Source organism: Notamacropus eugenii, chromosome 2 (assembly GCF_028372415.1).
Source record: "Notamacropus eugenii isolate mMacEug1 chromosome 2, mMacEug1.pri_v2, whole genome shotgun sequence".
NCBI classification, from domain to species: Eukaryota; Metazoa; Chordata; class Mammalia; order Diprotodontia; family Macropodidae; genus Notamacropus; species Notamacropus eugenii.
Window position 1 is genome coordinate 345583428 of NC_092873.1, and position 27691 is coordinate 345611118.

Consider the following 27691-nt stretch of genomic DNA (forward strand, 5'->3'; position numbering starts at 1 on the left):
ATCTTACATTTACAAATTTTAAAATTTCATTCTGAAGAGTCCATAGGCTTCACCAAAGACTGCCAGAAGGATTTATAACACAAAACAGGTCAAGAAGCCCTTATATAATTTGATGCTATGCTTCAGGTGCTCCAAATATCATAATCTACGTTTATTATGAATTTGTGTTTTTCTCTTAAACAAATGTAATTCAACACTCACTCTCAATAGATCGTCTATCCTCCCCTCCTTCTTCTCCAGATCAGAATTCTTACTGTTTTCTAATGCAGATATTTTTTCTATCGTGAGGTCAGACTGTAGTGAGAAAAAACAAAACAAAAAGAAGTTATACTCTAAAAACGTCACATCTATACAGAACATAGCTTTAATCTTTTGCCTTTACAACCTAAGATTTTATAGCATTAATATATATAAATGAGCCATAATCCTATGCCTTAAGGAAATTAATATACCTTTCAACTAGCCCATTCTTTAACCTTTAACTATTTCTCATAAGTATGGTCAATAAGACTCAAGATCTGCATTTTTAAAAATGATAATCCTAGATTCATAATATATCAATTTACAAACCATTTGGCATCTGAGAAACAAGGGATGATGTGACAATGGAGTATGTGAAAAATATAGAAATACAACACTCCAGGACTGAGCCAGCTTGATCAGAACTGGACTTCATCTAAGAAATAAAGCGCACACATGCCACCTAGTGGGAACAAAGAAGCAAGCAGAAGAACAGACCTAAAGCACAGGCTATACAATTATTCAAAGAAATGGCGGGGGAGATCTATTTCTATGGAGAACATGGCTTCTGAAATGTTACATACACTCCCAGTATGCCAAGTACATTGTCCTAAAAATAACATCACTAAATTAGACTGAAAGAATCACTTATCTTGCACTTGCCCTGCCAAGAGAACACGGAAAAATGGAGTAAATACACCCAACAGAGTTTTGTATGTAGGTGACCATGAAACGTAGGAGTGGAACTAGATGACCTTCTAGCATCTAAATTTTAAAATCCTATGAAATTCCCTTCCAACTCCGGACTTAAAGTAGATATAAAGCTACCCGAATTAAAATTCCTTATGGCATGTTTAAATAAGCAATATAAATACAGTGGTTCACTGATATTTTAAACAAAAAATGAAAGGTCCTGCTAGGTAAGTATGAGAATTCTGAATACAAAAATGTGCTTCTGCTATTTTTTAGCATTGGGTATTAAGTAGCATAAAATTGTCTATTCCAAAGTACTAAAATGACAAATACCCTCAGAGTTAAAATAGCTCCCAAAGTACCTAATTCACACACAAGGTAAAATCTCTCAATTTTCTTCCTTAACAAAATATGAAGTTAATAAACACAGGAAAAAATTGAACAATATAGTATGTTTTCCCTCAGAAAACAAAGTGCTTGTATCAAAAACTGAGAAATGGCATGTTTTATCTGTGGTATGATACATTCCTAAGTTAGTTGTTTCTTGAACTCTTTATCACACGTATTATACCTGTGTCTGTTTGTGCTGGATGGAAACCTGTTTTTGGGAACTGCAGGAATGCTCTGTGTTGCCAGATCCAGTAGAAGAAGGGCTGCCTTGCTGAGCCTGTAATAAGACACAAGAGCAGTCACCAGAAGATTTCTAATTTTCCTCCAAAGACTAATAAGAATGACACTTTTTAAATGTAAATTGGGACTTACTCATTATCAATACACAATATATATCATATGTTGCCAGAATGGGATTTTAATTATTCCAGTGTTTTCTCCCATCATCACAAAAATAATTCATCATAGGAAAAACCTTAACTAGACAAAGTAATTTGTAAGGTCCAGTTCTAAATCTTATGAATTAAATCTGAGGCATTTAACTTAATCATCAACACATTAAGTGGGTAAATATCACCCATGAACACTCAGCTGTCAAAAAATTCAGATGTACTTCTAATACAATTTAATGCAATTTAATGCGCTTTTTAAGATTTAGAAAGCACTTTAAGAAACAGTTTTAAAACTTCATCACTAAAGCACAAATACAATCCATTTAACTCCCAACATGCCCTTTAAAAATCTCTCAAAAGATGTGGAAAAATTGGAACACCAATGCATTGTTGGTGGAACTGTGAACTGATCCAACCATTCTGGAGAATAATTTGGAACTATGCCCAAAAGACTATAAAACTATGCATACCCTTTGATCCAGCAATACTACTATCAGATCTATATTCCAAAGAGATCATAAAAAAAGGGGAAAGGATCCACATATACAAAAATATTTACAGCAGCTCTTTTTGTGGTAGCAAAGAATTGGAAATTGAGGGGATGCTCATCAATTGGGGAATGGCTGAACATGCTATGGTATATGAATATAATGGAATACTTTCATTCCTTAAGAAATGGTGAGCAGGCACATTTCAGAAAAACCTGGAAAGACTTGCATGAATTGATGCTGAGTGAAGTGAACAGTAGCAGGAGAATATCGTACGTAGTAGCAGCAACACTGTTCGATGACTGACTTTGTTAGAATTGGCTCTTCTGAGTGGCGCAATGATCTAAGGCAATCCCGAAAAACTCATGATGGAAAATGCTACCCACATCCAGAGAAAGAATATGGAATCTGAATGCAGACTGAAGCATACTATTTTCTCTCTTTTTTCTTTCTCGTGGTTTTTTCCATTTGTTCTGATTCTTCTTTCACAACATGACTAATGTGGAAATATATTTACTATAATCATACATCTATAGCCTATATCAGATTGCATGCCATCTTGGGGAGGGGGAAAGAAGGTGGGGGGGGAAAATTAGAACTCAAAATCTTATAAAAGTGAATGCTGAAAACTAAAAATAAATAAATTTAAAGAAAAAAATCCTCCACACACACACATACATAGCATAAACCCATCAGAGATGTGGGGTAAGGAATATTAAAACTTCTTCTATTTTAGGTATTTTAAATAAAACATACACATACTGTGACAGAGTATAATAAATACAGCTTTACTTTTTCTTGATGACTCTGGGTCAAAACTAAGAATATCAACTCTGCTATAATATTAGTTTTTCTATCCCTTGTTGTTAACCTGTCTTGTCTACCATCAATAAATGCCTTATTTCTCTCCTCTCTAATCTAATGTAGTTTGAAAAAGCTACTCAGGATAAAAGGTAACTCAGGATTTTACAACTGTTTTAGGACTGTTAAAAAATAAGTCAATAAACTTTCTAAGTACATGGAATTTTGTGAAATTTATTCCAACGTCTCAGAGAATTTTACTCCTCTTCCAGTCCTCAGTATTGCTGACATTTGAAAAATGTTCACTGTATCAATGAAAAATATTTCTAAGAAAATTCCAGGTATGGGAGGTAGAAAGCAGGAGTGAGAATAATTAAAAAGTGAGATTATTAAATAGTCACCTGACACTATATTCTGCCTCCTTAAAGTGTGCAAAATATTTTCTACACCTATCTCTTTATATATACATTTTATATACCTGATCACCACATTTCCACAAGGTACAACACATTATTATTGTGATTTTAAAGAAAAGGAAACCTGCTCAGAAGTTAAAAGCACTCATCCACAGTTAAAATACCAATGCCTGAGGCAATAATCAAACCAAGTCTTCCAGACTTCAAAGTCCAAAGCTCTATTCATGATGCTTAGAGTCAAAAGAAACTACTCTGGGCCAGCAAAAACTCACCCAAGAAATACCAAGTGAAAGTATGTTGAAAAGCATAAAACAATTAAAAGCATTAAAAATCATGCAGCTCATTTCAGTTCTAGTTCTCAGCAAGACTAAATAGAACTGGCAGGTATATGTTGCAAGGAGTGGCTGGCAATCAGATAACTCAGCCTTATACCCAAAGAGTTCTCTCTTTGTTCTTTTTTTTTAACTAGAGAAAAATGTTATTAACTTTTGTTTCAAATCTTCAGATGTATAAACAGAACATTTTCAAAAAGTTTTTTTTTTTTTTTAAGTTGTAGCTGTTTTGTGCCATTAGGACATATCACACTGAAAGTGTTCACTGCCAGAGATCTGAATTCTGTAGCTATTAAAATGGGTAACTCACTATTCCCTGTTTGGTAAACATATTTAACTCTTCAAAAATATATAGTTTACTCCTAGTTTCTTTAAGGGAAAAGTAAAACCTGTGATGTGCTCCACAACAACCTTCTTTCTCTGGGCAGCTGGTCTCCCATCAGTATGTTCTTATGTCTGAAACTTATTCTTAAGTTTCTCTTGGTTCAATGACAGTTTCACATTGTTTTGTCAGAGTATAGACAAATTTGTGCCAGGAACTGGAAGTGTGACTTGAGGGTTTAAAGTAGGAAAAGACAAGCAAAATGGCAGTTTCCTTGTGCTACAAGGTTATACATGCTATTTTTTCTCCCCCGAAACTATAATGGAAGAGTGGGGGTGGAAGAAGGTGGAGGAAGCTTTTAAGTGTATTAGGAACTGTCTATTATTGTTTTGCACGGTTGCACATATATAATCTGTATCAAATTACTGGTCTCGTTAAGGAGGGGGAAGAGGAAGAAGAAAATCTGAAACTCAAAATTTTACAAGACATGTCACAAATTTTTGTTTACATTTAATTGAGAAAAAAATAAAATTAAAATTAAAAGGAAATGTCTATTATGTAAAAAACAAAATGGGTCCATTCAAGAAAAATCTTTAGACTCTTAAATTAATCTCCCAAACTACAGAGAAAGGAAACAGGAAATGTAGAAGATTTGAGGAGCCAAAGCAATGGAAAGCAAAGAACTGTATTTTTCGGTCTTCTATTACTTCCTTCTTCAATGCTACACCTTTCTCCAGATCTCTGGGCTTGTTCTTGCATCTTATTGTTAGCCCCAATTGTCTGCAAAAGTCCTTACGCTGCATCCTAAGAAATGTTTTCCCCAAACAACAAAATCTAGGGTTACCCTCCAGGAAACTTACTTCTATAAAATGAAATAATATAATGTTATTACCCTTTATAAAGAACTTTTAAATTGTTGGTTTGTTAACAAAATTATAAACATAAATACTTTCTATGGTCCTTTCTATAATCATTCTAATATTAGGTTTAGTTATTTAAAAGAGCATGAGCTGATCCAAGACAAATACAAATTACTCAGGAAGGAAAATGCTATCAATATCCAGATAAAGAAGTGAAGGACTCTGAATGCAGACTGAAGCATATTTTTTTTTCATTTACTTTACTCTTTTTCATGTTTTTCCCCCCTTTGGATCTGTTTCTTCTTTCATAAGTGTGACTATATACAAACTACATCAAAATGCCTATCATTTTCAGAAGAGGGGAGGTCATAGGGAAAAAAATACTATTTTTACAAAATAATAGACTATGAGCTGTCAGAGGGCAAAGAGGAGAAGAACAGAAATAAAAGAAGCAAGTTTTTCATGATGGGGGACAATGCAGTTAAAAAATGTAACTAAGTACCTACTCTGTACAAAGAACTGTACTTGATGCTAAAGTAATTAAGATAAATATGAAATAATCCCTGCCCCTGGCCATGGGTGGGAGTGAGGAGAAGGGAGTGGGAGTTGGGTGGTAGTGGAGGTATCACAATAGTAGAAAATACATGTGCATGAATAAATGAAATTAAGGGACTTTCCTACTGGGTAAACTTTTAGAGGGTTGGAATTTGGTAATAGATGGGATTATAAAACATCTCTGATCAAAGATTTGCACAATCAAAGATTTAGAACAGAAAATGTCTTCAGATAACCTAGTATAACCCCATTTAAAGCGCTAGTTAAGAGACTTTGCCCAAGATCACACAGGTGGCAGAGCCAGGATCTGAATTCACGTCCACTGACTTCAAATCCAGCACATCACACACTGTATTTCTGACCTCCCTAAAGCCCTAGAGAGGGAAACAAACTCAGAATTCACCAGATTCCAGCTATAGGGAAAAGGAGAGAAAAGGGGCTGGATGAACTGCAAAGAAGGTACTTGGACTGAGGGTGGGAAGAGAGACAAGGAAGAGAAGTAGAATGGATCTCTGAAGCTCACCTGCCATAAGTATCAGCCCTACTCCCCCATGGCATAAAGATCACTAACTTAGGGGGGTTAGACTAAAGGATAACGAAGATCTTTCAAATCCAAAAACCTAAGATTCTGTAAGATAGTGGCCAAAGACATGTTTATTGCTTTAGATAATGAAAGTAACAACTTAGAAACATTTTAAATAATGATTTCATTCAAAGCATACAGATAAAGAAAAGCTAGAGTTGCTGGTCAAATCCTATTATAAATAAAGAAGTTCAATCAACAATTAAGAACCCAAATGACTACTGGAAAAGTTGTCCATTGGACAAATTGGAGTTTTGGTTTTTTCCCTCATTTGATCTTCACAACAACCCTATGAGGTAGGTGCTATTATTATCACCATCTTACAGATGAGAAAACTGAGGATGAGAGATTTTAAATCACTTGCTTAGGGTTAGATAGCTAGTAAATGTCTGAGGCAGGATTGAAACCTCGGTCTTCCTAACTCCCACATCCAGTACTCTAGGGACTCTGTCACCTAGATGCCTAGCCAGTAACCTTTCAGAAGTAGTAAATGAAGTTCTACCTCATTCACTTAACAAATAGTACACGCATAAACACTGATACATGGAGAAAAATTTGTACTATATTGATGTGTTCTGCCTAATATGCTTGAAATAGTAGGTTGAGATTTAGAAATATTTAAAAGCATAAAAAATTGTCCACTGTAATAGTGAACATTCTGACTGATTCACTTTATGAGGGTCCCCTACCAAAAAAAATAAAATAAAATTTAATATATTCCCCTTCTCAGGAGGTACTAGGACTTAATTTGGAAGTATTTAAAAATTTGAAAGAAACAAATGCACCAAGTTAAACAGTGGGAATGAATAATACTCCTTCAGAAAACAACAGCAATATATTTAGCATATTTACATATATAAATTATTATCATATTATATATAAATTTGCAGACTATAACTTGTAAGGACAGACATGAGCTCAGGTTTACTGCTCACCGAGACAAAAGTGAAGCAGAGGCCGGCTCCCCGCTGTGCCAGCTGCTCAGTGTCAAGCCGAGGTTTTGCCAACATCACCGACATCAGGGTTGGCAGAGCCGAGTGTTCTTCCTGTGCCTCCTTTGCAGCACTGCCATCTAGACCATACAGCGGCTGCTCCACTCGCCGCTGGAACACACATTAAAGCAAACATACACCTTAGACATGAAGAACAACTCAGGTTCTGCCAAAACATGCATCGGTGTCGGGTCAAGAACACACAGCTATCAAAGGCAAAGCCAAAATTCATGAACAAAAAAACAAGACACACAATGACTCTGAACGTCACACATTCTTACTACTTGTGTTTAAACATAGTAAACATTTCCATCAATCCCAACAAGACACCTCAGAGGCTATCTAGACTTCCAGCCACTATTTCACAAGATGAGAAAACCAAGGCCCAGTGAGATTAAATAAACTACTCAAGGCCACACCAGTAATAAGTAACAAAGGCATGATTTAAACCAGATCCTCTAAGAAACAGCCTACCACAGCGGAATATGAGCCAGTTTCAAGTCCAGCCTCTGACCCATGCTGGCTGTGTGACTCTAGGCAAGTCACTTAAACTCTCAGTACTGGGGGCAACTTTCTAAGACGTTATGCTGTACAAGAAATGCTAGTCTGCATTATTAATGAGAGGATGCTAGATCCAATCCCGTTAGTAAATATCTTTCTGACAGAGCTAGCCAGTATTAATTCAACTATGCCATACTGTCTTTATGAATATGGCCCTTTGAATCCACTATGTAATTCTATGTAATTTGAAAATTCCAAAGTTAATCACAAAATACTCTACACAGGAGTAATTACCTAACAAACTTGTCCGAAGACTTTCAAGACTGAGCTTAGTCACTCTTTAGCTATTTCCACTTAATTTAGAAAAATAATAACAATACTATTAAATACACTAGGACTTCACCATGTTTGCTACAGAACAGGATGCAGTGAGGCAAGTTTATCTTAGATCCATTCAAATGAAACTTAGCCAGATTAAGTGAGTGTTATAAAAATAGACCCCAAAAGGAGATCAGTGTTATCGTTAGCTCCAAAGTACTTTGTGATACCCATTAACTGTAACATTCTCACTTCTTGTCTTCAGTGATCTCTGGCTCCAAAATGCTAAGTGAATTCTATGAAGAACTCTCATCAATTGCAGATACCCTTTCTGCAGGAACAAAATCTTGAAAATAATGTGGGGAAAGCTGTCCAACACTGCTTCATCTTATTGGTTTGCATACCAAAGGACCGATGATTACTAAGACAGTTCAAGCAAGCATTTATTTACTTCTAGTGTATCTAATACTTTAGACTTTAAAGGAGAGGAATCAGTTTTTGAAGAGCCTTAGGGTCCCAAGGTAAGAATAGTTTTTAACATTTGTAAATAAAGCTATGTTGTATTTTAAGCTGTATTTAATAATTCTTAGCTCAAGAGAGATACAAAAAGTATGCCCCATCCAAATGTGACCTGCTAGTCACAGTTTGACAACCCCCGGTCCAGGGCACTAATATGCCACTTACTAGCCTTGCCTTCAAGAAGCTTGTTTTATAACAGCATTAGGAGACATTGTTTCTGCAAAATGAGCCAAATACTCATATTAAAAAAGAAAAATTGAGAAGAAGATACATATGGTTGAATTTTTAAAAACTTGTTTCCTTATCCATAAGGGGTAAAGAGAATTTCCTAATCTTTCATGGCTATTAAAGAATCCAAAGTTTGTTTCCCCTTGGGGGGGTCTACATGTGCATTTAGAATTGTTACTACATCTGTCAGTACATGGCACAAAACTCTCTCCGACATCAAGTGTAGTTGTCTGAGGGAAGGATGAGTCTAATCTGAACACAGAAAGATGAACCTCCCTATCCACTGAATCCAACTTCTGAGTAAGAGAAACTTCACTTATCAAAAAAAAGGTTCATAAAGTCCCAAAGGATACCTGTACTATTAGTATACATTAATTAATAAAATGCAAATTCATTTAGTCACACAGTAGCTATTATTATGTATTTCCTTAGTCACAAGAGAATCTACAAACATTTGAAAAAACCACATGTTCAAGTCATGAGTCAATAGATAGTGCTTGCTAATTTATAGTTTCTGAATGGATTTTGGAACCACAGGGATCCATGACTTACAGGTTGAGAACCATTCGTTTTCACTAAGAAAGCCTACAAAATATATTTCTCCAAAACTTCTCACTCTGTAATCTCACATAGCTTTCTTAACTCTAAAGAACTTTAAAATCTATGTCCAGGAGCTTACAAAAAGAAACACAAGTCTTACTACCTAATTCAGAATATCAAAATATGTAGACTTGAACGACAAAAAATATTTCCAAGACAGTTATACATATTAAAATACAGGAATGTTGATGTCAAGGCCATTACGAAATAATGGCTAAATCTTTTTATCTGCTTAAGTCTCAGTGGTTTAACAAGCATAGATACCTCCATGGATGTGAAATTTATAATATATTACCTGGTACTTAAAAATACAACAGACATAAGACTATTCTGCAGTTTTTTCTCTTTCTCCAAAGAAGTAAAAGCATGCTACTTCCTAAAATACTTCCTAGTGAGAAAGGCAGAAGAAGGGAAAAAACTAAAGTTGTTTAGCCTGGAGCAGACAAGGTAGAAAGGAGGCACTAACTTAAAGACTAGCTGTCTTTAAGCTTTCTGAAAGGTTATATTTCAGAAGTACTGCATTTGTTCTGTGTGTGAAGGGACACAATATTACTCAATTTACAAAATAAACTTAGGAAAAATAAGCAACTTCTTTAAGATTAACCAGTCTAACCCTACCCCTCCAAAATCAGCACCAGAAGTGGAATTAGAACTTGAGTGTCCTGACTCCCTACCTAGTTCTTTGTCCTTTCAAGCTCCTAAAGAGCCACCTAGCAGCTGCTGAGACTGCTAGCTTCTCCCTTAATTTGGCATCGTATTAATACAAAGGAGGGTCAGTCTCCAAGACAGGGAAAACGGGATTTGAGTCCCCAGTAACTCTCTAACACAACAAAGTTAAAGAACAGTTGTTGGTTTTCATTTTCATTGGTAAGGGAAATTCCTTGTTGAGAATTCCCTTCTCCCTCCTTCTCCATTCCCCCACCCCCAGTTCTGGAACAACAGAAATAACAACAAAATTAACAATTCAAAGGAATAAAGCATGATTAATCCAATTTCTCTCCAATATTTTAAGAAAAATGCCACAGATACAAATGAGGATCAGAATTTCAAAACTAAACTGCTTAAGAAGTATCAATTGCTTATATAAAACTGTCAGTCATTTTAAGCATCTACTACATACCAAGTACTATGCTAGGCATTAGGGATACAAAGACAAAAATAGTCCTGCCCTCATTAAGCTTACATTCTTATACACAAAAACAACATGCAATACATGTAAGAAAATATAAAATAAATATATGATGATTTCAGAAGGGAGTCACAGCCAGTAGGAGATTCAGAAAAGATCCATTTAGGAGAGGATACTTGAACTGAGCTTTGAAGGAAACTAGGAATTCTAAAATGTAGAGGTGAGAAATAGTGCATTCCAGGCACAGAGGTCAAACCATTCAAAGGCACGGAGACTTGAAATGTTATACTGCATACAACGAAAACTAGCTCAGTAGCTTGTCTGGACCAGAGTGAATGAAGAATCTGGAAAGAGAAGCTGGAATCATTTTGTTAAGAGCTTCTTGAAGATCACACAGGAGAGTTTATATTATATCCTAGAAATGATGGGAAGCCACTGGAGCTTTCTAAACAGAAGTGACATGGTCACCCCTGTGCTTTAGGACTATCATTTGGGCAACACTATAGAAGATAGATTAGAAAGGGAAAAGAGCCTTGAGGCAGGGAAACCAATTAGGAAACTACTACAGTAGCCTAGATCAGAAGTAATGAAGTCTCAAATTAGGGTGGTGGACATGTGACTAGAGAAAAGGGGATATATTTGAGAGATGTTATAAAGACTTAACAAGTGATTAAATTGATAAATTATCAAAGCCCTGATTATGTCAAGGACATTTAAGTTGTCTCACGTTGATTAAAGCCAGAAAAAATACTATAAACACCAAACGCTTTGCAAGAATACTAATTTTGACTACCTGGATTAATAAAAATTTCTGTGATGGAGCTTAGTGTTGCTGCATTCAAAATCAATTTGTAAATGTTTGTGCCACCCCATTCCCCCTCCATCACATCAGCCCATTATATATGAAAAATTGATGAATCCAGATTCATCAAATACAACTAAGAGTATCTCATGGTACTCCAAACTATGACCTTCCCCCCTCCCCTTCCATTTACTCCTCCTCCTTGGTCTCCATCCATTATTAATCCAAGGGAAAGAATGCTAGAATCTAAGGAAAGATTTTCTTTTTTTAATCCTTTAACAGGTGAATACTTACTGGTAAGGGATTAGATAAGGAATGTTGTGGTGAGGATCGTGCAACAGGTGGAACACTTCTACCAGGGCTAGTCCCTGGTCCAGTTCCCCCAGCAAACTGTTCAGAGAAAAATAGATATAAATAATTCACAACAATGCTATATTTCAGATAGGGCAAGTAGGCAAGATCAGTGCCACAAAATAGACCCCAGCTTCTGACATTTCACTAAAGGGCCCTCCCCCCCAAAAAAACTATCTCCCTGACCAAGGCAATCAACTCTTCTCAGAAAAAGAATGTCATGTTGTGAAAAAATTGAAAAATAACAATACATTTTTGTGTGGAATTTCAATGTGAGCTAAAGCAAACAGATAAAATGGTTAAGAAGATAAAGGTAAAAACAATTCTAAATAAATAATCTTATGTGAAAAATATACCATAAGAGTTATACACAGTTTAGTGGAAATAAAAACAAGCAATCAGCTTCACTAACCACTAGTTACTATAAAATCATGTACTCTACTGACTTATTAAGTACACTGATAATCACATCCAAATACAGACCTTTCCAAAAAAACCTACTGACATAAATCCACTCTAGAGAAAGACGCTCATTTGGGTTCTGACGAACTGGACAATCATACTGAATACACAGGTTTGAATTTTTGGTGGACAGTAATTTCTGCGGTGATAGTATATAAATAGAGATATATAGATCTTGCAAATTCTCAAACTCCTTAGCTAAACAAATAAAAATGTTGATTCTGGGAAAGGAACTAAGAGTTTTCCATAAAATTAGATCATAAAACTCAAGAGGAATTTGGGTAAGAAATTTTTGTCAGGAATTTTTCAACAAGTTACTTACCTCGAAGTAATCACTAATTTTATGTCCCCTAGGAGTGCCTTTCCCTGAAAATTAAACCAAAATAGGTCAAATTTTTTAAAATGATAATTACCATCCTGAAGAAAATGTTATTATGTATTCAGTAGCTTCTGTACATAATTGCTACTGTCCCAAAAGTTTAAATTTTTCCCTAATGTTACCATGACTATAATGGCCAACTGAATCAAAAATTCCATAAAATGAAATGAAATTTTTTCTCTATTTAGGAAGACAGGCTGAATAAAGGGAAGGAAGAAATTCTAATAGTTTGCTTTCCTTTGGGCCTTAGACAATTAAAGGTTTTGTGGAGGTTTTTTATTACATATTCAACTCTACCTCACCTATAATCATTTCCCTCCCTACAAGTAAGTACTACTGAAGAGACAATAATTCAAAACAAACTTATTAGACTTATACAGATTATTTGTTCCTCTAAGATTCATAATGAATCAGATTTTGGCAAAGACTGCAAAAACACTACTGTAGCCATCATTTCTTAAAACCAGGAAAAGCAAGCAATAAAACCACTTTATTATTTCATCAGTTGCTTAAAGTCATTTGCCATTATAACTATCTTCCTAGAGTGCTATTCAAATAGGCTCCACTATTCAACCAAACAATGATTGTCACGGAAGAATAGTAGTTAGAAAGGCTCCCAGCATTGTGATGAATTTCCAGAGGCCTATTATAAACAAGCCACTAAGTATATAAAACAGTCATTTAACACTCCAGCAAGTCTTCTTTTCTACATACTATATATTCAGCCTAAGGGAAAAACTGTGGCAAAAGGCCTATGTGTTCTTACAATAGGGAAAACAAGCAACCCGAAGAACAACACTGTTTTTTCAGGTGTGTATCAAATGGCAAGTTGGTAATAAGCTGCCTGATGTTCCCTTGAGATGCACAATAGGTCTCCTTCGTTAGGAATTTCTGCATACAAACCAATTACCCACAGTGAGGAAATCCTGTGTAAGTACAAAAGAAAACTGGCTATTATTATTATTATAAGTAGCATGGTATTATTACCTTGGCTAGTTTCATATGGTTCTGCTTTCCTTTTCCGGTTCCGCTGGTCATTTTGTTTTTTCTCAGGGGTCTGTTTTATACCAAATGTGACAATTAGCATTTTGGTACTTATGCATGTGAAAAGGACAGAGGAAAATACTAAATGCATGAGAAGATACAATTCTCTACCTGCATGGTCAAACCCTAAATTAGTTTTAGTATCCTGTTCTAAGAGAAAGTGCGTAATAAGAAAAGGATAAGTAGCCTCTATCTTACTATGCCTACTTTAAAATTCGTAATAACATGAAGACAATATTTTTTTCCAGAGAAAGAAATAACTGTCTCTCAAACATTTACTGTTCATCATGTTTCAGGAAGCTAACAAAGCAGAATCTTCCAATTCTTCTAAATTAAAGTAGCTAAAATTCAAATTTATGAAAAGAAGTTCTTCCAGAAGCTTCTACATGTAAGCAAAAGGAGTCTGAAATAGTCCTAAGAATAGAACTTAAAGCTACCTATGGGTCTGGAAGCCTAAACACCTTTCAATACCATTTAGAAAATCAAATGATATCTTATTTACTTATTTACCATCTCATTTACCACTTTCAGCAATTTCATGCATTTCATAGATAAAGAACACAAAGAAATACATTCACAAGATTTCTCAGAGGCATCTAGATTGCTAAGTCTGCAGTTGGGAAGACCTAGGATCAAATAAGCATTTAAGAACAGCAAGTATTTCTTACTAGCAATGTGATGCTGGGCAAATCACTTAATCTGTGTTTCTCTCATTTTCTTCAACTTTAAAATTAGGATAATAGTACCAACTACTTCACAGGGTTGTTGGGAAGATCAAATAACGTATTTGTTTTATTTTTTAAGGGGGGAGGAGACAAGCAAACAAAAAAGAACTTCTCTAAACTATTAGTTTTCTCTGAAATTTAAGAGACCATCAGATATCATTTGTTCTTAAAGCTTTTTTAAAAGAAGAAACCTACACTGTATTAACTAATGAATGGGTCTGGATAATCAATGAACTAGTTCTAAATTCTTAGATTTGATAAAAATTCAAAGTTTACTCCTATAGATTTAGAGTCACCCTACCAAGTTGTGTGCTTTATAAGAAACTTGACTTTAGTGACAAATAAAATGTACCTTCAAATTAAAAAAAAAAATCAGGCAAGCTGTACATCTATATAAAGACCTACACAAGTCATGATTACACTCACTGATGCTACTCAACATGGATGCAATGCAGCTCTTCCTTAAGAGCAATGAATACTGCAATTGTACAAATACCAGAAAAATATACATAGTAACAGTGGTAAACACCCAGGTAACTTCTAATCCCTTTTCACCCAAGACAGTCTTAAAATGTTATCTTCTTACCTCTAATTCTTTGTCACTCAAAGACCCCACGCTGCATAAACTCTGGTTGGAAGACTCACTATTAAGTGGACCCTAGAAAGAAAAAGTAGTAAATGCAAACTGCAACTTAAAATGAAACAGAAAAACCTGCTTATTTTGGCATCTCAATAAAGTCAAACAAGTCTATTTTAAAGTCTTTTCAACTGTGAGAACAATTCACTGACTAGGAAGCATTTAAATTTCTCATCGTATTAATCGCTTTCTAGAAAAACACTTTCTAACAGAATAGAGTGCTTTCTGTCTATAAATAATTCCCAGTGTAATAGTTATATTCATCTTCATGACAATGCTTTGAAGAAATAAGCTTGAAAGAAACTTCCAGGTTGAGGAAAACGAACACAGCAGACATTTTTAGACCCTGCAAGTGTGGTGGTTTGTTTTGCTTGACCATACTTATTTGGTACAAGAAGTGATGGCCTTAGAGGTAGAAGAGTCAATAGATAGAGAATGATGCAAAAAAAGTATCAATGAAACAATTTCTTAAACAATAAAGAGCAAAAGGTTTTGGGAGGTAAATGCAAATGAAGGGCACTCTTGTTACTGTCATGTTAAATATGCTTTTGAAAAAATAAAAGTACATAAAGGTCACAGTATCATGTACAATCCTCTTTTTCTGTTCACCGTATATTCAGATGTTCATGTTTGTTAAATTCATATTAAAAAGAGCCAAGAAAGAAAAAAGAAACAACAATAAGCTCAATAGGGTGAGAAAGTACTAGGGGCTTTCCCACATGCAATATATGGGGCCAGGAAGTATTCTGGTCCACTATGGGAAATGCTTTTTTCAATGTCAACGCATAAAAAAAAAATTAAAACTTCCAAAAAGGCCATCCATTATAATACTTACTAGAAAAAAAAAAGAAAAAAATTAAGGTTCCCTAGGAGTGAATGAGATTCAATTCATTCAAGAAAATCTTACTAATTCCAACTTCCCTTCCCTTTCCTTTCTCAAAACCTTAAACCTATTGCACTCTAAAGTCCACAGATTGTACCTCACTAGACTCCTGCCCAACTTCCACTTAATGGTTGTTTTCTGGACCCTCCTGGCTTAAGAGTGATTATCAACAGTAACTGCTGCTGTTTCCCTCCCAGTCTCATTAAAGGGGCCATCCTCCAACTACCTCTTAAACAGGCCTATTCACTGAATGGGCGTATTACCTCACCCTAAGGGAGAACGGAACAGGCCTTGGTCTCATGGGGCCAAGGTCTCCCAGTGCATCCTGGGCCATCTCCAGTCATCCTGATGAATATCAGGTCACTGGATTCAGGTGGCTCTGGAGGAGAAGTGAGGCTGGTGACCTGCACAGCCCTCCCTCACTCAAAACAAAGTCAAGTGCAAGTCAGGTCATCATTTCTCTGGTGGCATGATCTTCTTCAGCAATGGAGGGCAAACACAATAACAACTAACTGCAGCACTTCAGTTTGAACCCATCTTCAGAAATAAATAACACACTTAAAAGTGGCCACCAAAACATACATGTGTTTCTTTGATATTATTTTTCAAGTACTACATTGAAAGGCATATAGTTATCTCAACCTGACGGAAAGTTTCTATTTGACTTACTTTGCCAAACTTCAGGGGCTATTATGAAATGCAGGATTAGCACAGGTTATACCAGAAAGAAGGACTGGACCATTTTCCTCCCCCATATTTATTTCAATTGACTTACAGGAATAAAAGGTTTGTTCTAAATCTGAAGTAGATTTCATTGACTAAAAACATGAGGGACGGAGACACTGACTTTTAACAGCAACAACAATAAAATAACACATACTTTCTTGAAGAAAGAATGATCCTGCCACTCACAAAGATTAGTTTAAACCTAACTTAAGCAACTCAGCATGAAAGCTTAAAATCAAGGTTTTATAAATAGAAGCTCAAAGATATTATTTACCAACGAGTGGAATAGATTCAGTGAAGACTTCTCAGAATGTGAATTCCTCTCCCAGGAGGTAAAAGGAGACCCAAGAGGCTCAGGTTACAATGCCTTCAGAGTTGAGCAATTCCCATATAAGGATATAGGCTATGTAGTGTATTAGGATCTCAATGATTGGATAAAAATCGCTAACTTTTCAATGCCTAATTTGCATGTGCCTGAGCAATCGGTGGTCCTCAAACAGGTCTGCCTCATTGTGTACTCTCAATGCTTCATTTGCATAGGCGGAAGTATATTTTCGCGGGCTTTGTAAGGGACAGGGTGGAGGGAATTTGGACCAAATTTCAAAGGGATTGGCTAGAATTCGCGTCTGGAATGTAAGACCATATTTCTCAGCCAATGAGAATAATGGTCAGTGGTGGGAGGGGTTTTTTGCGTTAGGGTCTATATATATATATATCACTGCTCTGCCTTTGTCTTCGGCTTCCCTGCAGACTACCTGGTGAAGGGATTGCCCTGCTTCTGGAGAATCGAATAAAGGAACTTTCTATTGACACTTTGAGATGCCTCTGAGCAGTCAATTTGAGTAGGGGGTCTTGCCGTCCCATACACCAAGGAGTCTCACCGTCCTTTAATTACATTTAAAGTTATCAGAAATAATCTTTCCCCATAGTAATGACTTTAAAACAAAGCAAATCCTGATACCCTCATATTATTTTCCTAAATAAATTTATTTACATGCATTAGTACGTAATCTATCCCTTGCAACTAAACAAACCAAAATACCAAAAAAGAAAAGTGAAAAAAAAAATCAAACCTTCATCATAAATATTCATAGACCAGCAAAACAAATTTCTACATTGGCCATGGCAGAAAAAAAAAATCTGTCTCTTCATTTTAAGTTCATCACCTCTCCAGCAGGGGGGGAGCAGTGTGAACTTATGGTTTATCAGTGAATAGATTAATATTTTAAAGTCTTCCAAGATTCTTTTTTAATATTATTCTGAATGAATAAATTATTTCCCTAGTTCTGCTCACTTCACTCTGCTACTCTTTCCAGTTTCTTCTGAAACACTTTATTTTGTTGTTTATTAAGGCATAATAATAGTCCATTACATTCACATAGTCATGATTTGTTTAGCCAGGCTAATAGAAGGGCATGCCCTTACTTTCCAAGTTTTGGCTACCACTAAAAGCTTTTATAAAGATTTCTCAACAAAGAATTTATTTTTCTTCTTTTTAACCTCTCTGAGGTATAAGCCTAAATAGTATATCTGAGTCAATGGGTACTCACTTTCATTTTCAAAAAAAAAAAGATTAGTGATGTTGTAGACATAAGGTCTGAATTGCACTATCATTTTTTATTAGCAAGGATGAATAATTAAGCATGCAACCAGAATCAATTAGATGATTATCACTTAACAGAGGATTTCAAGCAGAAGTGAGGTAATCATTTATCAGGAATTTAACAGTAGGAATTCCTTTTGGGTATGGGTTGGAATAGATAGATTTAAGCAACAATGTAAAAAGGCAAACAACTTAAAAAAACTTAGGATCAGATCATAATGACCGGATGTGGTGCCAGACTACTAATGATGATGTATATTACCCACCTCCTGACCTTTAAAGAGGTGACAGTAACAAAAAGCAAAAAGAGATATATATTTTTGGACATGGTCAGTATGGAAACTGTATTACTTAAGTATGCATATTATAAGCGCTTTTCTTTTTTTCTTTCAAATGAGGACTTCAAAAAGTGCTCAGTACTTGAAAAATAAAATGAAATAAAAAATGATTAACACAAAAAATAGATCACTGTTGCGTTCCCTTATAATTTAATCTAGTTTTTTTGAAGTTTAAACTGTGACAAGCGAACCAATATCTTCCCAGTTAAATATGTCATAACTTGAATGTCATATTTAGTTATGTTTCCTCAGTTGTCAAAAAAAAATAAAGTAAAAAACTATTTTGTAGCCCACAACTTTGCTGAAAGTATTATTAACTGTCTCAATTAGTTTATTCGCTTATACACTACAATTTTCTAAGTTTCTATTACAAACGTTTTTTATGTAATAACAAAATAGTTGAAAAAAAAAAGAATAGGCAATAAGGGAAAGGGGAATCTTATTTCAAATAATTGCAAAATTCATAAACTATCTGGGAGTCAATTTACCAAAGTTTATTAAATACTTGCATAAATCCAATTACAAATTGCTCCTGAAAGAAATAAAGAACTTAAATAGGTGGAGAAATATTCAGCATTGAGTAGGCCAGGCCAACATAATAATAACAATACCTCAAAAGTGAATTTATACTCTTAATACTATATCAATCAAATTAACAAAGGAACACTTCACAGAACTCATTAACATAATTCATTTGAAGGAAGAAAAGATCTTGATTGTCAAGGAAAATAATGAAAAAGAGTAAAATCATGAACTCTTAATAAGGACAGAGGCTGTCTTTTGCCTTCCTTTGTATCACTACTACTTAGCATAGTGCCTGGCAAATAGTAGATTGGAAGTCAATGTTTACTCCCTTACTGACTGACTGCAAAAAGAGAAAACAGTATTTCCAGACCTCAAACCATATGACAGAGCAGTATTCACTTGGTATTGGTTAAGAAAGAGATATATATCAATTAAACAGACTAAATAGAATAGAATCAAAAATAATAATTCAATTCATTGTCAGATGAACCCCAAAACATAAAATACTTTTAGCAGAAAACATAAATTAAGATTTTTTTAAAAAATTCAAGAAAAAATGGAAATACATTTAGCAGAAATCAGACTAAGTCTTGGCCATATTACATGATAAATTCAAAATGGATATGCTACTTGGATATTACAGATCGTATACCAATAAAAAATTAGAAGAGAAGCAGATCACATGTAGCTCTATGGACAGGCATATTTCTTAATCAAACAAGAGATAGGAGCAATACAAAAGATAAAACAGATAATTCTGATTATTTTAAACTTAAATCTGCAGAAATAAAATTAAGACATCTAGGATAAAAAGGAAAGTGAGGGGAAAAAACACTTCTAATTTCTCAGATAAAAGCTGACCATCCTCTTGGATATAGAGACAACAGAAATACATAATACTAAAAGCCATACCCCAATAGGAAAGTGGCTAAGAATAAAGAAACAGTTTCTCAAAAGAAGAAATGCAAACTAGTGAAAGTTTGTCGTGAAAAAAATACTCCAAATAATACACTACTTGGCACTAAGCGTGCCAAGCGTGGTAGATCAGTGAAATAGGTACACAAGACACAGTAGTCAATGACTATAGTAATCGACCGTTTGATACTGTCTTGTTTCTTCTTTCTAGCAGTTCATTCCATTGGTTCTAATTCTTCTTTGCAACATGACTAATATGAAAATATGTTTATTGTGAATGTATATAGAGAGCCTAGATCAGATTGCATATTGTCTTGGGGAAGGGAGAGGGGAGGGAGAAGGGAAGAGGGGAGGAAGAAAATTTGGAACTCAAAAACTTGTGGAACTGAATGTTGTAAACTAAAAATAAATTTTTTAAAAAATTAGAAAAATACAAATCAGAACAATTCTGAGCTTTCATCTTTTCCTAGAAAATTAGCTACTAGTGAGAATAATACAAATCAAAACAATACTGAGGTTTCAGTATTGAAACCTAGCAAACTGGTAAAAATGAGAAAAGATGGGAATAGTCAATATTGGAAGAAGTATGGAAAGATAAGCACACTGCTATATTGTTGGTGGAGTTACAAATTAGTGCAACCATTTTGGAAAACAATTTGGAAATAAGCAGATAAAGTGACTAAATACTAAGCATATATCTCCAAATAGTCATAGATTTTTTTATAAGTTCCATGTAACATCAAAATATTTATAGCAGCATTTTTCATGGTAACAAAGAACTGAAAATGAACTACCTCCCCATCCAATGGGAAATGGCTAAACAAATTATGTTACATGAATATAATGCAATATTACTCTGCTGTAAGAAACTGTGAAAATGTCAAATACAGAAAAACATGTACTCACATAAATAGTGAAATATAAATAGCAAAAAATATGCACAACAACTATAAAAATATGAACAGAAAGACCAACAACCATAAAACAATTTTTAAAATCACAATACTTTGCTTTCTGGAATACCATATTCCAACCTCTCTGCTCTCTATCACAGTGGCAGCTGCTAAATCTTGTACAATCCTGACTGTGGCTCCTTGGTACTTTAATTTTTAGTTCTGTTTGCTTGCAGTATTTCTTCACTGATCTTGAAGCTATGCTGTTTCTGAGAATTTTCATTTTGGCCTTTCTTTTAGGAGGTAACACATAGATTCTTTCTAATAAAATGATTCAAAGAGATCTCGGAACTTTTCTTTTTTTAAGATTTCTTGAAATAAAATATCTAGGCACTTTTTTGTTCCTGGCTTTCAGGCAGTAGCACGATTCTTAAATTTTCTTTTATCAACCTGTTTTCCAGGCCAATTGTTTTTACTATGAGCTACCTTATGTTTTCATCCATTTTTTTTTCAGTCTTTTAAATTTTATTTCAATAATTTTTGTTTTCTCAACAAGTCAGCAACTTCTCTTTGGTCTACTCTAATTTTCAGAGTTTATTACTTGGCCAAGACTTTAAATCTCTTGTACCAAGCTACTAATTTCCTTTCCAATTATTTCCTTTCCAATTCTCACTGCTGTTCCAATTTTCTCCTCTAACATTGTGATTTCATTTGCAAAATGAAATCTTTTTTAAAAACATATAAAACATAAACATATGCTTCATCTCTTCAAGGAATTCTAGTTGAATTTGTGTCCAAGCTACGTTAAGGATTTGCTTACAAAATGGTGGAGTAGGGAAAGCACTATGACCAACGCACACCCCCAAACAATTTTAAAATAATGCCTCTCAAATCAAATTCTGGAGTGGCAGAGCCAACAAAAAGTAAAAATGAGACAAGACAAGACAAACTAGGAGGTCAGAAGGAGAAGTCTATGATATTGAGGTATGGATTGGCTCAAAGGATAAGTAGCAGGTTTGAATTTTGAAGGTAGCAACAGTAGGAGCTCTCAAATTAGTTAGTAACAGTAAGGGGATCAAACAACTGGTCAGAAAGAGACTACAAAGGATCCCTGTGCTAACCATGAGCACAGGACAGGGCACCATAGGCAGTTCCCAGCAATTCCACTGTCTAAACCACTTCCAGGTCACAATTCCAGGGCAGAAATAAGTACCTGCAGTCAGGGGCCCTAAGCAGCAATGCTGAGGCCACCTCACGTTGAAGTCAATCCCTCCTTAGCTGAACTTCCAACTGAAGAAGAGGTTTTGAGGGCCATTAGGCTCCTTTCATGTGGCAAAGCACCTGGTGCTGATCCTATTCCAGCTAAGATTTACAAGGTAGGGGGACCATTGCTCATACAAAAGCTGACTGAAATTTTCCAGGTTATATGGCAAGAGGAGGTTATCCCCCAGAAGTTCAAGGATGCCTCCATTGTCCATCTCTATAAAGGTAAAGGGAATAGATTGTCCTGCGACAATCACGGGGGGGGGGGGGGGAGGGCAGTGTCTCTCTCTGAGTCATTGCTGGCAAGATTCTTGCTAGAATCCTCCTTAATAGACTGATCCTTCACTTGGAAGATAGTCATCTACCTGGGAGTCAGTGTGGTTTCAGAAAGGGCCAAGGAACAGTTGATGTGGTGTTTACTACCCGATAACTCCAGGAGTAAAACAGAGGTCTGTACAAAACATTTGCAGATCTGACCAAGGCCTTTGATACTGTTAGTTGTGAGGGCTTATGGAAAATTATGTCAAAATTTAGTTGCCTGGAGAAGTTCATCAGCACTGTACATCAGTTTAATGAGGGCATGCTCACCTGGGTTCTGGATAACGGACAATGCTCTCGTACCTTCCCAGTCACCAATGGAGTGAAACAGGGCTGTGTGCTTGCTCCCATGCTTTTTAGCATGATGTTTTCTGCTATGTTGACAAATGCTTTCACAATGAAGATGAACATAGCATCAAGGTCAACTATCATACTGATGGTAAGTTCCTCAATTTGAAAAGGCTACAAGCCAAGACCAAAGTGAAGGGAGTGTTGGTGCATGATTTTCTGTTTGCAGATGATTGTGCCCTCGATGCAGCCTCTGAAGCTGAGATGCAACAAAGTATGAATCAATTCTCTGCTGCCTGTGCTAATTTTGGCCTAATAATCAACACCAAGAAAACACAGGTGTTCCATCAGCCACCATCACACTATCCATACATGGAACCATCAGTTACAACAAATGGAGAAGTTTTGAATGCTGTGGATAAGTTCACTTACCTTGGTAGGGTACTTTCCAGGAATGTACCCATTGCCAATGAGGTTGACACACACACATTGCCAGAGCTAGCTCAGTGTTTGGGAGGCTCGGAAGAAAAGTTTGGGAGAGAAGAGGTATTAGACTGACTACCAAACTGAAGGTCTACAGAGCAGCTGAGCTGACATCATTGTTGTATGCCTTTGGAACACAGACAGTCTACCAGCGCCATGCCAGGAAACTGAATCACTTCCACTTGAACAGTCTTAGGAAGATTCTGGGGATCACCTGGCAGGATAAGGTACCAGACACTGAAGTCCTTGCTCTAGCTGAACTGTGAAGCATTCAATTTCAGAGAGTGCAACTCTGATGGGCTGGCCATGTTGTTCAAATGCAAAATGTACGCTTGCCAAAAAGACTATTTTATGGAGAACACATATGGGGCAGGTGACCACATGGTGGTCAGAAGAAGTGATACAAGCACACTCTCTCAAGAACTTTGGATTTGATTGTGGGACATGAGCGACACTAGTACAGGACCACTCAGCATGGTGTGCCCACATCAGAAAAGGTGCTGTGCTCTATAAGCAAAACAGAATTGAAACAGCACAAAGGAGACAGAGGATGAGCAAATTTGAAGTAACCACCCCAAATGTTCATATGGATTATCTGTGCCCAACCTGTGGTAGAGCATTCTGAGCTCATACTGATCTGATCAGTCACAGCTGTACACACTGAAACTTCACTTTATCATGGTGATGTCATTTTGGTCCTCTCTGAGAATGAAGGACAACGACCAACCAATCATATGATGAAGAATTGTGGATGTCAGCTATTCTCAGCAATACAATGATCCAGAACAATCCCAAAGGACTCATGATGAAGCATACTATCTACCCCCAGAGTTTGAATACAGACTGAAGCATACTATTTTTCACTTTCTTTCATTTTTTTTGTCTTCTTATATAAAATGAAAAAATGAAAATGTTTTACATATTGCACATGGATAACTTATATCAGGCTGCTTATCATCTTGGGAAGGACAGAGAGGAAGAAGTTAAAATTTAGAACTCAAAACTGGTTTTTTAAAAATGTTTTTAAAAATGTTTTAACAAGTAATTGGGGAAAAAATAAAATGTACAAAAAATAAAAGAAATGAGAACACTGCAAGAAAAAGATGAAAAGTCAACACGTTGGTAAAAGTGGCACCAAAAAAACTGAAGACAATAACAAAAAAAATTGGCTAAATGGTAAGTGGTACAAAACATCACTGATGAAAATAATTCCTTAAAAACACATAACTGGGCAAATGGAAAAAGAGGTACAAAAGTTCACTTAAAAAAATAATTTCTTAAAAATTAGAATTGGGGAACTAGAAGCTTAATGACTGTGAAAGATCAAAGAAACAATAAAGCAATGTCAAAAGAATGAAAAAATAGAAAAAAAAATCTCATCAGAAAAAAGAATTGACCTAAAAAAAGGATGGAGGAGAGAGAATTTAAGAATCGTTGGACTACCTGAAAGCCACAAATAAAGAGCCTAACTAAACAACATAACTGAAGAAATTACCAAGGAAAACTTCCCTGATATCCTAAAACCTGAGAGTAAAACAGAAATTGAAACAATCTACAGATTACCACCTGAAAGAGATCCCAAAATAAAAATTCCCAGGAATATTATGGCCAAATTCCAGAGTTCTGAAGATAAAGAAAACATACTTCAAGGAATGAAAAATAAACCAACCAAATACCATGAAGTCATAGTCAAGATCATCTGACACCTAGATGACACAATGGATAGAATGCCAGGCCTGGAGTAAGAAAAAACTAATCTTCCTGAATCCAAATCTGGCCTCAGACATTTACCTGGGCAAGTCACTTAATCCTGTTTGCCTCAGTTTCTTCATCTGTAAAATGAGATGAAGAAGGAAATGGCAAATCATTTCACTATCTTTTCCAAGCAAACCCCCAAAAAAGGATCACAAAGAGATGAACATAAAAGGAAAAACAACTAAATAACAGTCAAGATCACATGATATTTATCAGCTTCTATTTTAAAGAAGCAAAAGACTTAGAATAAGATATTCTGGAAGGCAAAGGAGTTAGGGTTACAATCTATCCAGCAAAAGTGAGTATAGTCCTTCCAAGGGAAAAAGATGGATATTTAATGAAATAAAGGACTTTCAAACATTCCTAAATGAAAAGATCACAGATGAATAGAAAATCTGTCAAACACAAGACTTAAGAGAAGCATAAAAAAGTAAACATAAAAGAGAAATCATAATGTATTGAGTAAGATTAAACTATTTATGTTCCTATATGGGAAGATGACACATGTAACACCTAAGAACTTTTTCATTTATAAGGGCAGTTAGGACTCTCTACATAGACAAAAGCCACAGGTGTGAGTCAATTATCATGGGATGATCTCTGTAGTACATAAAGAGGGTTCTGTCATTGTTTTTATTTAGTTTAGTTTCTCAGGATCCATGGCTGTGGGAATATCTAGTTTCCAGGTATTAGATAATAACTGAGAATAGTCCCAAGGATTCCAGATAGTAGTTCCCAGAACTGTAGTGACAGACAGTTCTACTGAGGTTGTGCTGTGTGATAAGAGGAGACATAATGTAATATTTACTACGCTTGAGTAGAATGATGATATTGCTAAAGTTAACTTGTGAGCTTAATGTTGGCAAAATGCCTCCTTTGTCTGACTGTCCTATAAAGCAGGTGGGCATTGGTCAGTGAGTGGGGAAAAACCACAGGGAACCCATAGGAGAATCTGTATGTGCCTTAACTTGTCCCCATCGAGGTTGAGGGGACTTAGGGAAGTGCACAAGTGTGCTGGTCTCAACTGACCCCACTGAGACATAGGGGTAGTTGGCCCCCTTTGTGCCAGCCCATTTGAGAAAGGTCATTACGGAATGCTGTAGGAGCTGATTCTCCCAGCAACCATTTGAGAAGACTAGACTAGAATAAAGCTGATTATTAACTCCTCCGAAGCTGTCTGCCTGTCTGACCAGATCAAGAGTGAACCCGTTAGAGGCTGGAGATCAAAATCTCCAGTACCTCCTATTTGTTATCTGTGAAACAATCTCAAAAAAAAAAAAAAGGAAAATAAAGAGGGATGAACTGGGAGAAGAGGGAAGGGAGAAAAATGGGAAAATTACTTCACATAAAAGAACTTCAGCATAAATTACTTCAGCACAAAAGAGGAAAATAGTCTGGAAGGGGTCAGGCAACACTAACTTCACTCTCATGTTTATTGGTTCAAGGAGGAAAGAGTGTGTGTGTGTGTGTGTGTGTACACAAGTGCGTGTAAGTGTGTACATGAGTGCGTGTAAGTGCATATGCATGTGTGTGTACATACCCATAAATACATATACATTCTATCTACAGATAAATATATATACACACACATACATACACAAGCACATATATACACATATATACACATACATACAAATAGACTATATAAACACATACACATGCATACACCATACATGTGTGGGTATGTGTATGTGTGTGTGTGTGATGGTGGAAGGGGATTAAGAGAAGGAGTGAGTGATAAAAAGGAGAGCAGATTAAGGGAGGCTGTGGTTAGAAACAAAACAGACTTTTGAAGAGTGACAGAATAAAAAGAGAGGAGGATAAATAGAAGAAAGTAGGATGGAGGGAAATGCACAGTTAATAAAATCATAACTGTGAATATGAATGGGATGAATTCACCCATGAAACAGAAGCAGATAGCAGAATGGATTAGAAACCAGAATCCAACAATATGCTGACTACAAGAAACACACTTGAAACAGACACACAGAGCTAAAATAAAGGGTTAGAGCATAATCTACTATGATTCAGCTGAAGTAAAAAAAGCAGGGGTGACAATCATGATCTTAGACAAAGCAAAAGCAAAAATAGATCTAATTAAAACAGATAAGCAGGAAAACTATATTATGCTGAGACATAACAGATAATAAAATAACATCAATACTAAACATTTTGTGTTCATCCTTCATTACGGAAGAAGACCATGCCATTAGAGAAATAATGACATGACTTGCACTTGACTTTGTTTTTTGAGTGAGGAAGGGCTGTGCAGGTCACCAGCCTCACTTCTCCTCCAGAACCATCTGAATCCAATGACCAGATATTCATCAAGATGACTGGAGATGACCCAGGATGAGGCAATTGGGGATAAGTGACTTGCCCAAGGTCACACAGCTATTTGCACCAAATGATACAGCATCCAAATTCTTAAAGAAAAAGTTAAATGAATTACAGGAGGAAACAGACAGTAAAACAATACAAATGGGGGACACCTCAACTTTCCCCTCCCAGAACTAGATAAATTTAACCAAAAAATAAACAAGACGTTAAGGAAATAAATAGAATTTTAGAAAAGATATAGCAGACCACTAGAGAATTTTTTTTCTCACCTGTACATGGCACCAGCACAAAATAATGACAATGTATTAGGTACAATCCCAGTTCATTTTTATGGATGAGGAAACTGCAGCAAACAAGGTTAAATGACTTGCTCATTTGAACTCTCGTTTTGCTGATCCTAGGCCCAGTGCTTTATCGTCTACACCACTCAGTTGCCCTTGTGGAAGTATAGATTAAAAATTAATTGGAAATTAATCTAATCCTAAAGAATAAGTGGGTCAGAGAACAAATGAGAGAATCAATAATTTCATTAAAGAGAATTATAGCAATGAGAAAGCATCCCAAACTGTTGGATGTGGCCAAAGCAGTACTTAGGGGACAAT

At 35.7% G+C, this 27691-nt stretch overlaps 1 protein-coding gene across 7 annotated transcripts in view; it reads right to left on the reverse strand.

Moving 5' to 3' along the window:
* Positions 1-27691, reverse strand: part of TLK2 (tousled like kinase 2) — a 160533-nt gene that overhangs the window by 88349 nt on the left and 44493 nt on the right. For 3 of the 7 annotated variants that reach the window (XM_072645896.1, XM_072645897.1, XM_072645895.1), the window contains exons 3-9: positions 14709-14780; positions 13341-13410; positions 12297-12340; positions 11456-11551; positions 7008-7175; positions 1505-1600; positions 202-294 (exon numbers count right to left, since the gene is read on the reverse strand). In XM_072645896.1, the coding sequence (XP_072501997.1) occupies positions 202-294; positions 1505-1600; positions 7008-7175; positions 11456-11551; positions 12297-12340; positions 13341-13410; positions 14709-14780 (639 nt within the window). The remainder of the gene's footprint in view (positions 1-201; positions 295-1504; positions 1601-7007; positions 7176-11455; positions 11552-12296; positions 12341-13340; positions 13411-14708; positions 14781-27691) is intronic. The other 4 variants (XM_072645898.1, XM_072645899.1, XM_072645900.1 and 1 more) reach the window with 4 other exon arrangements.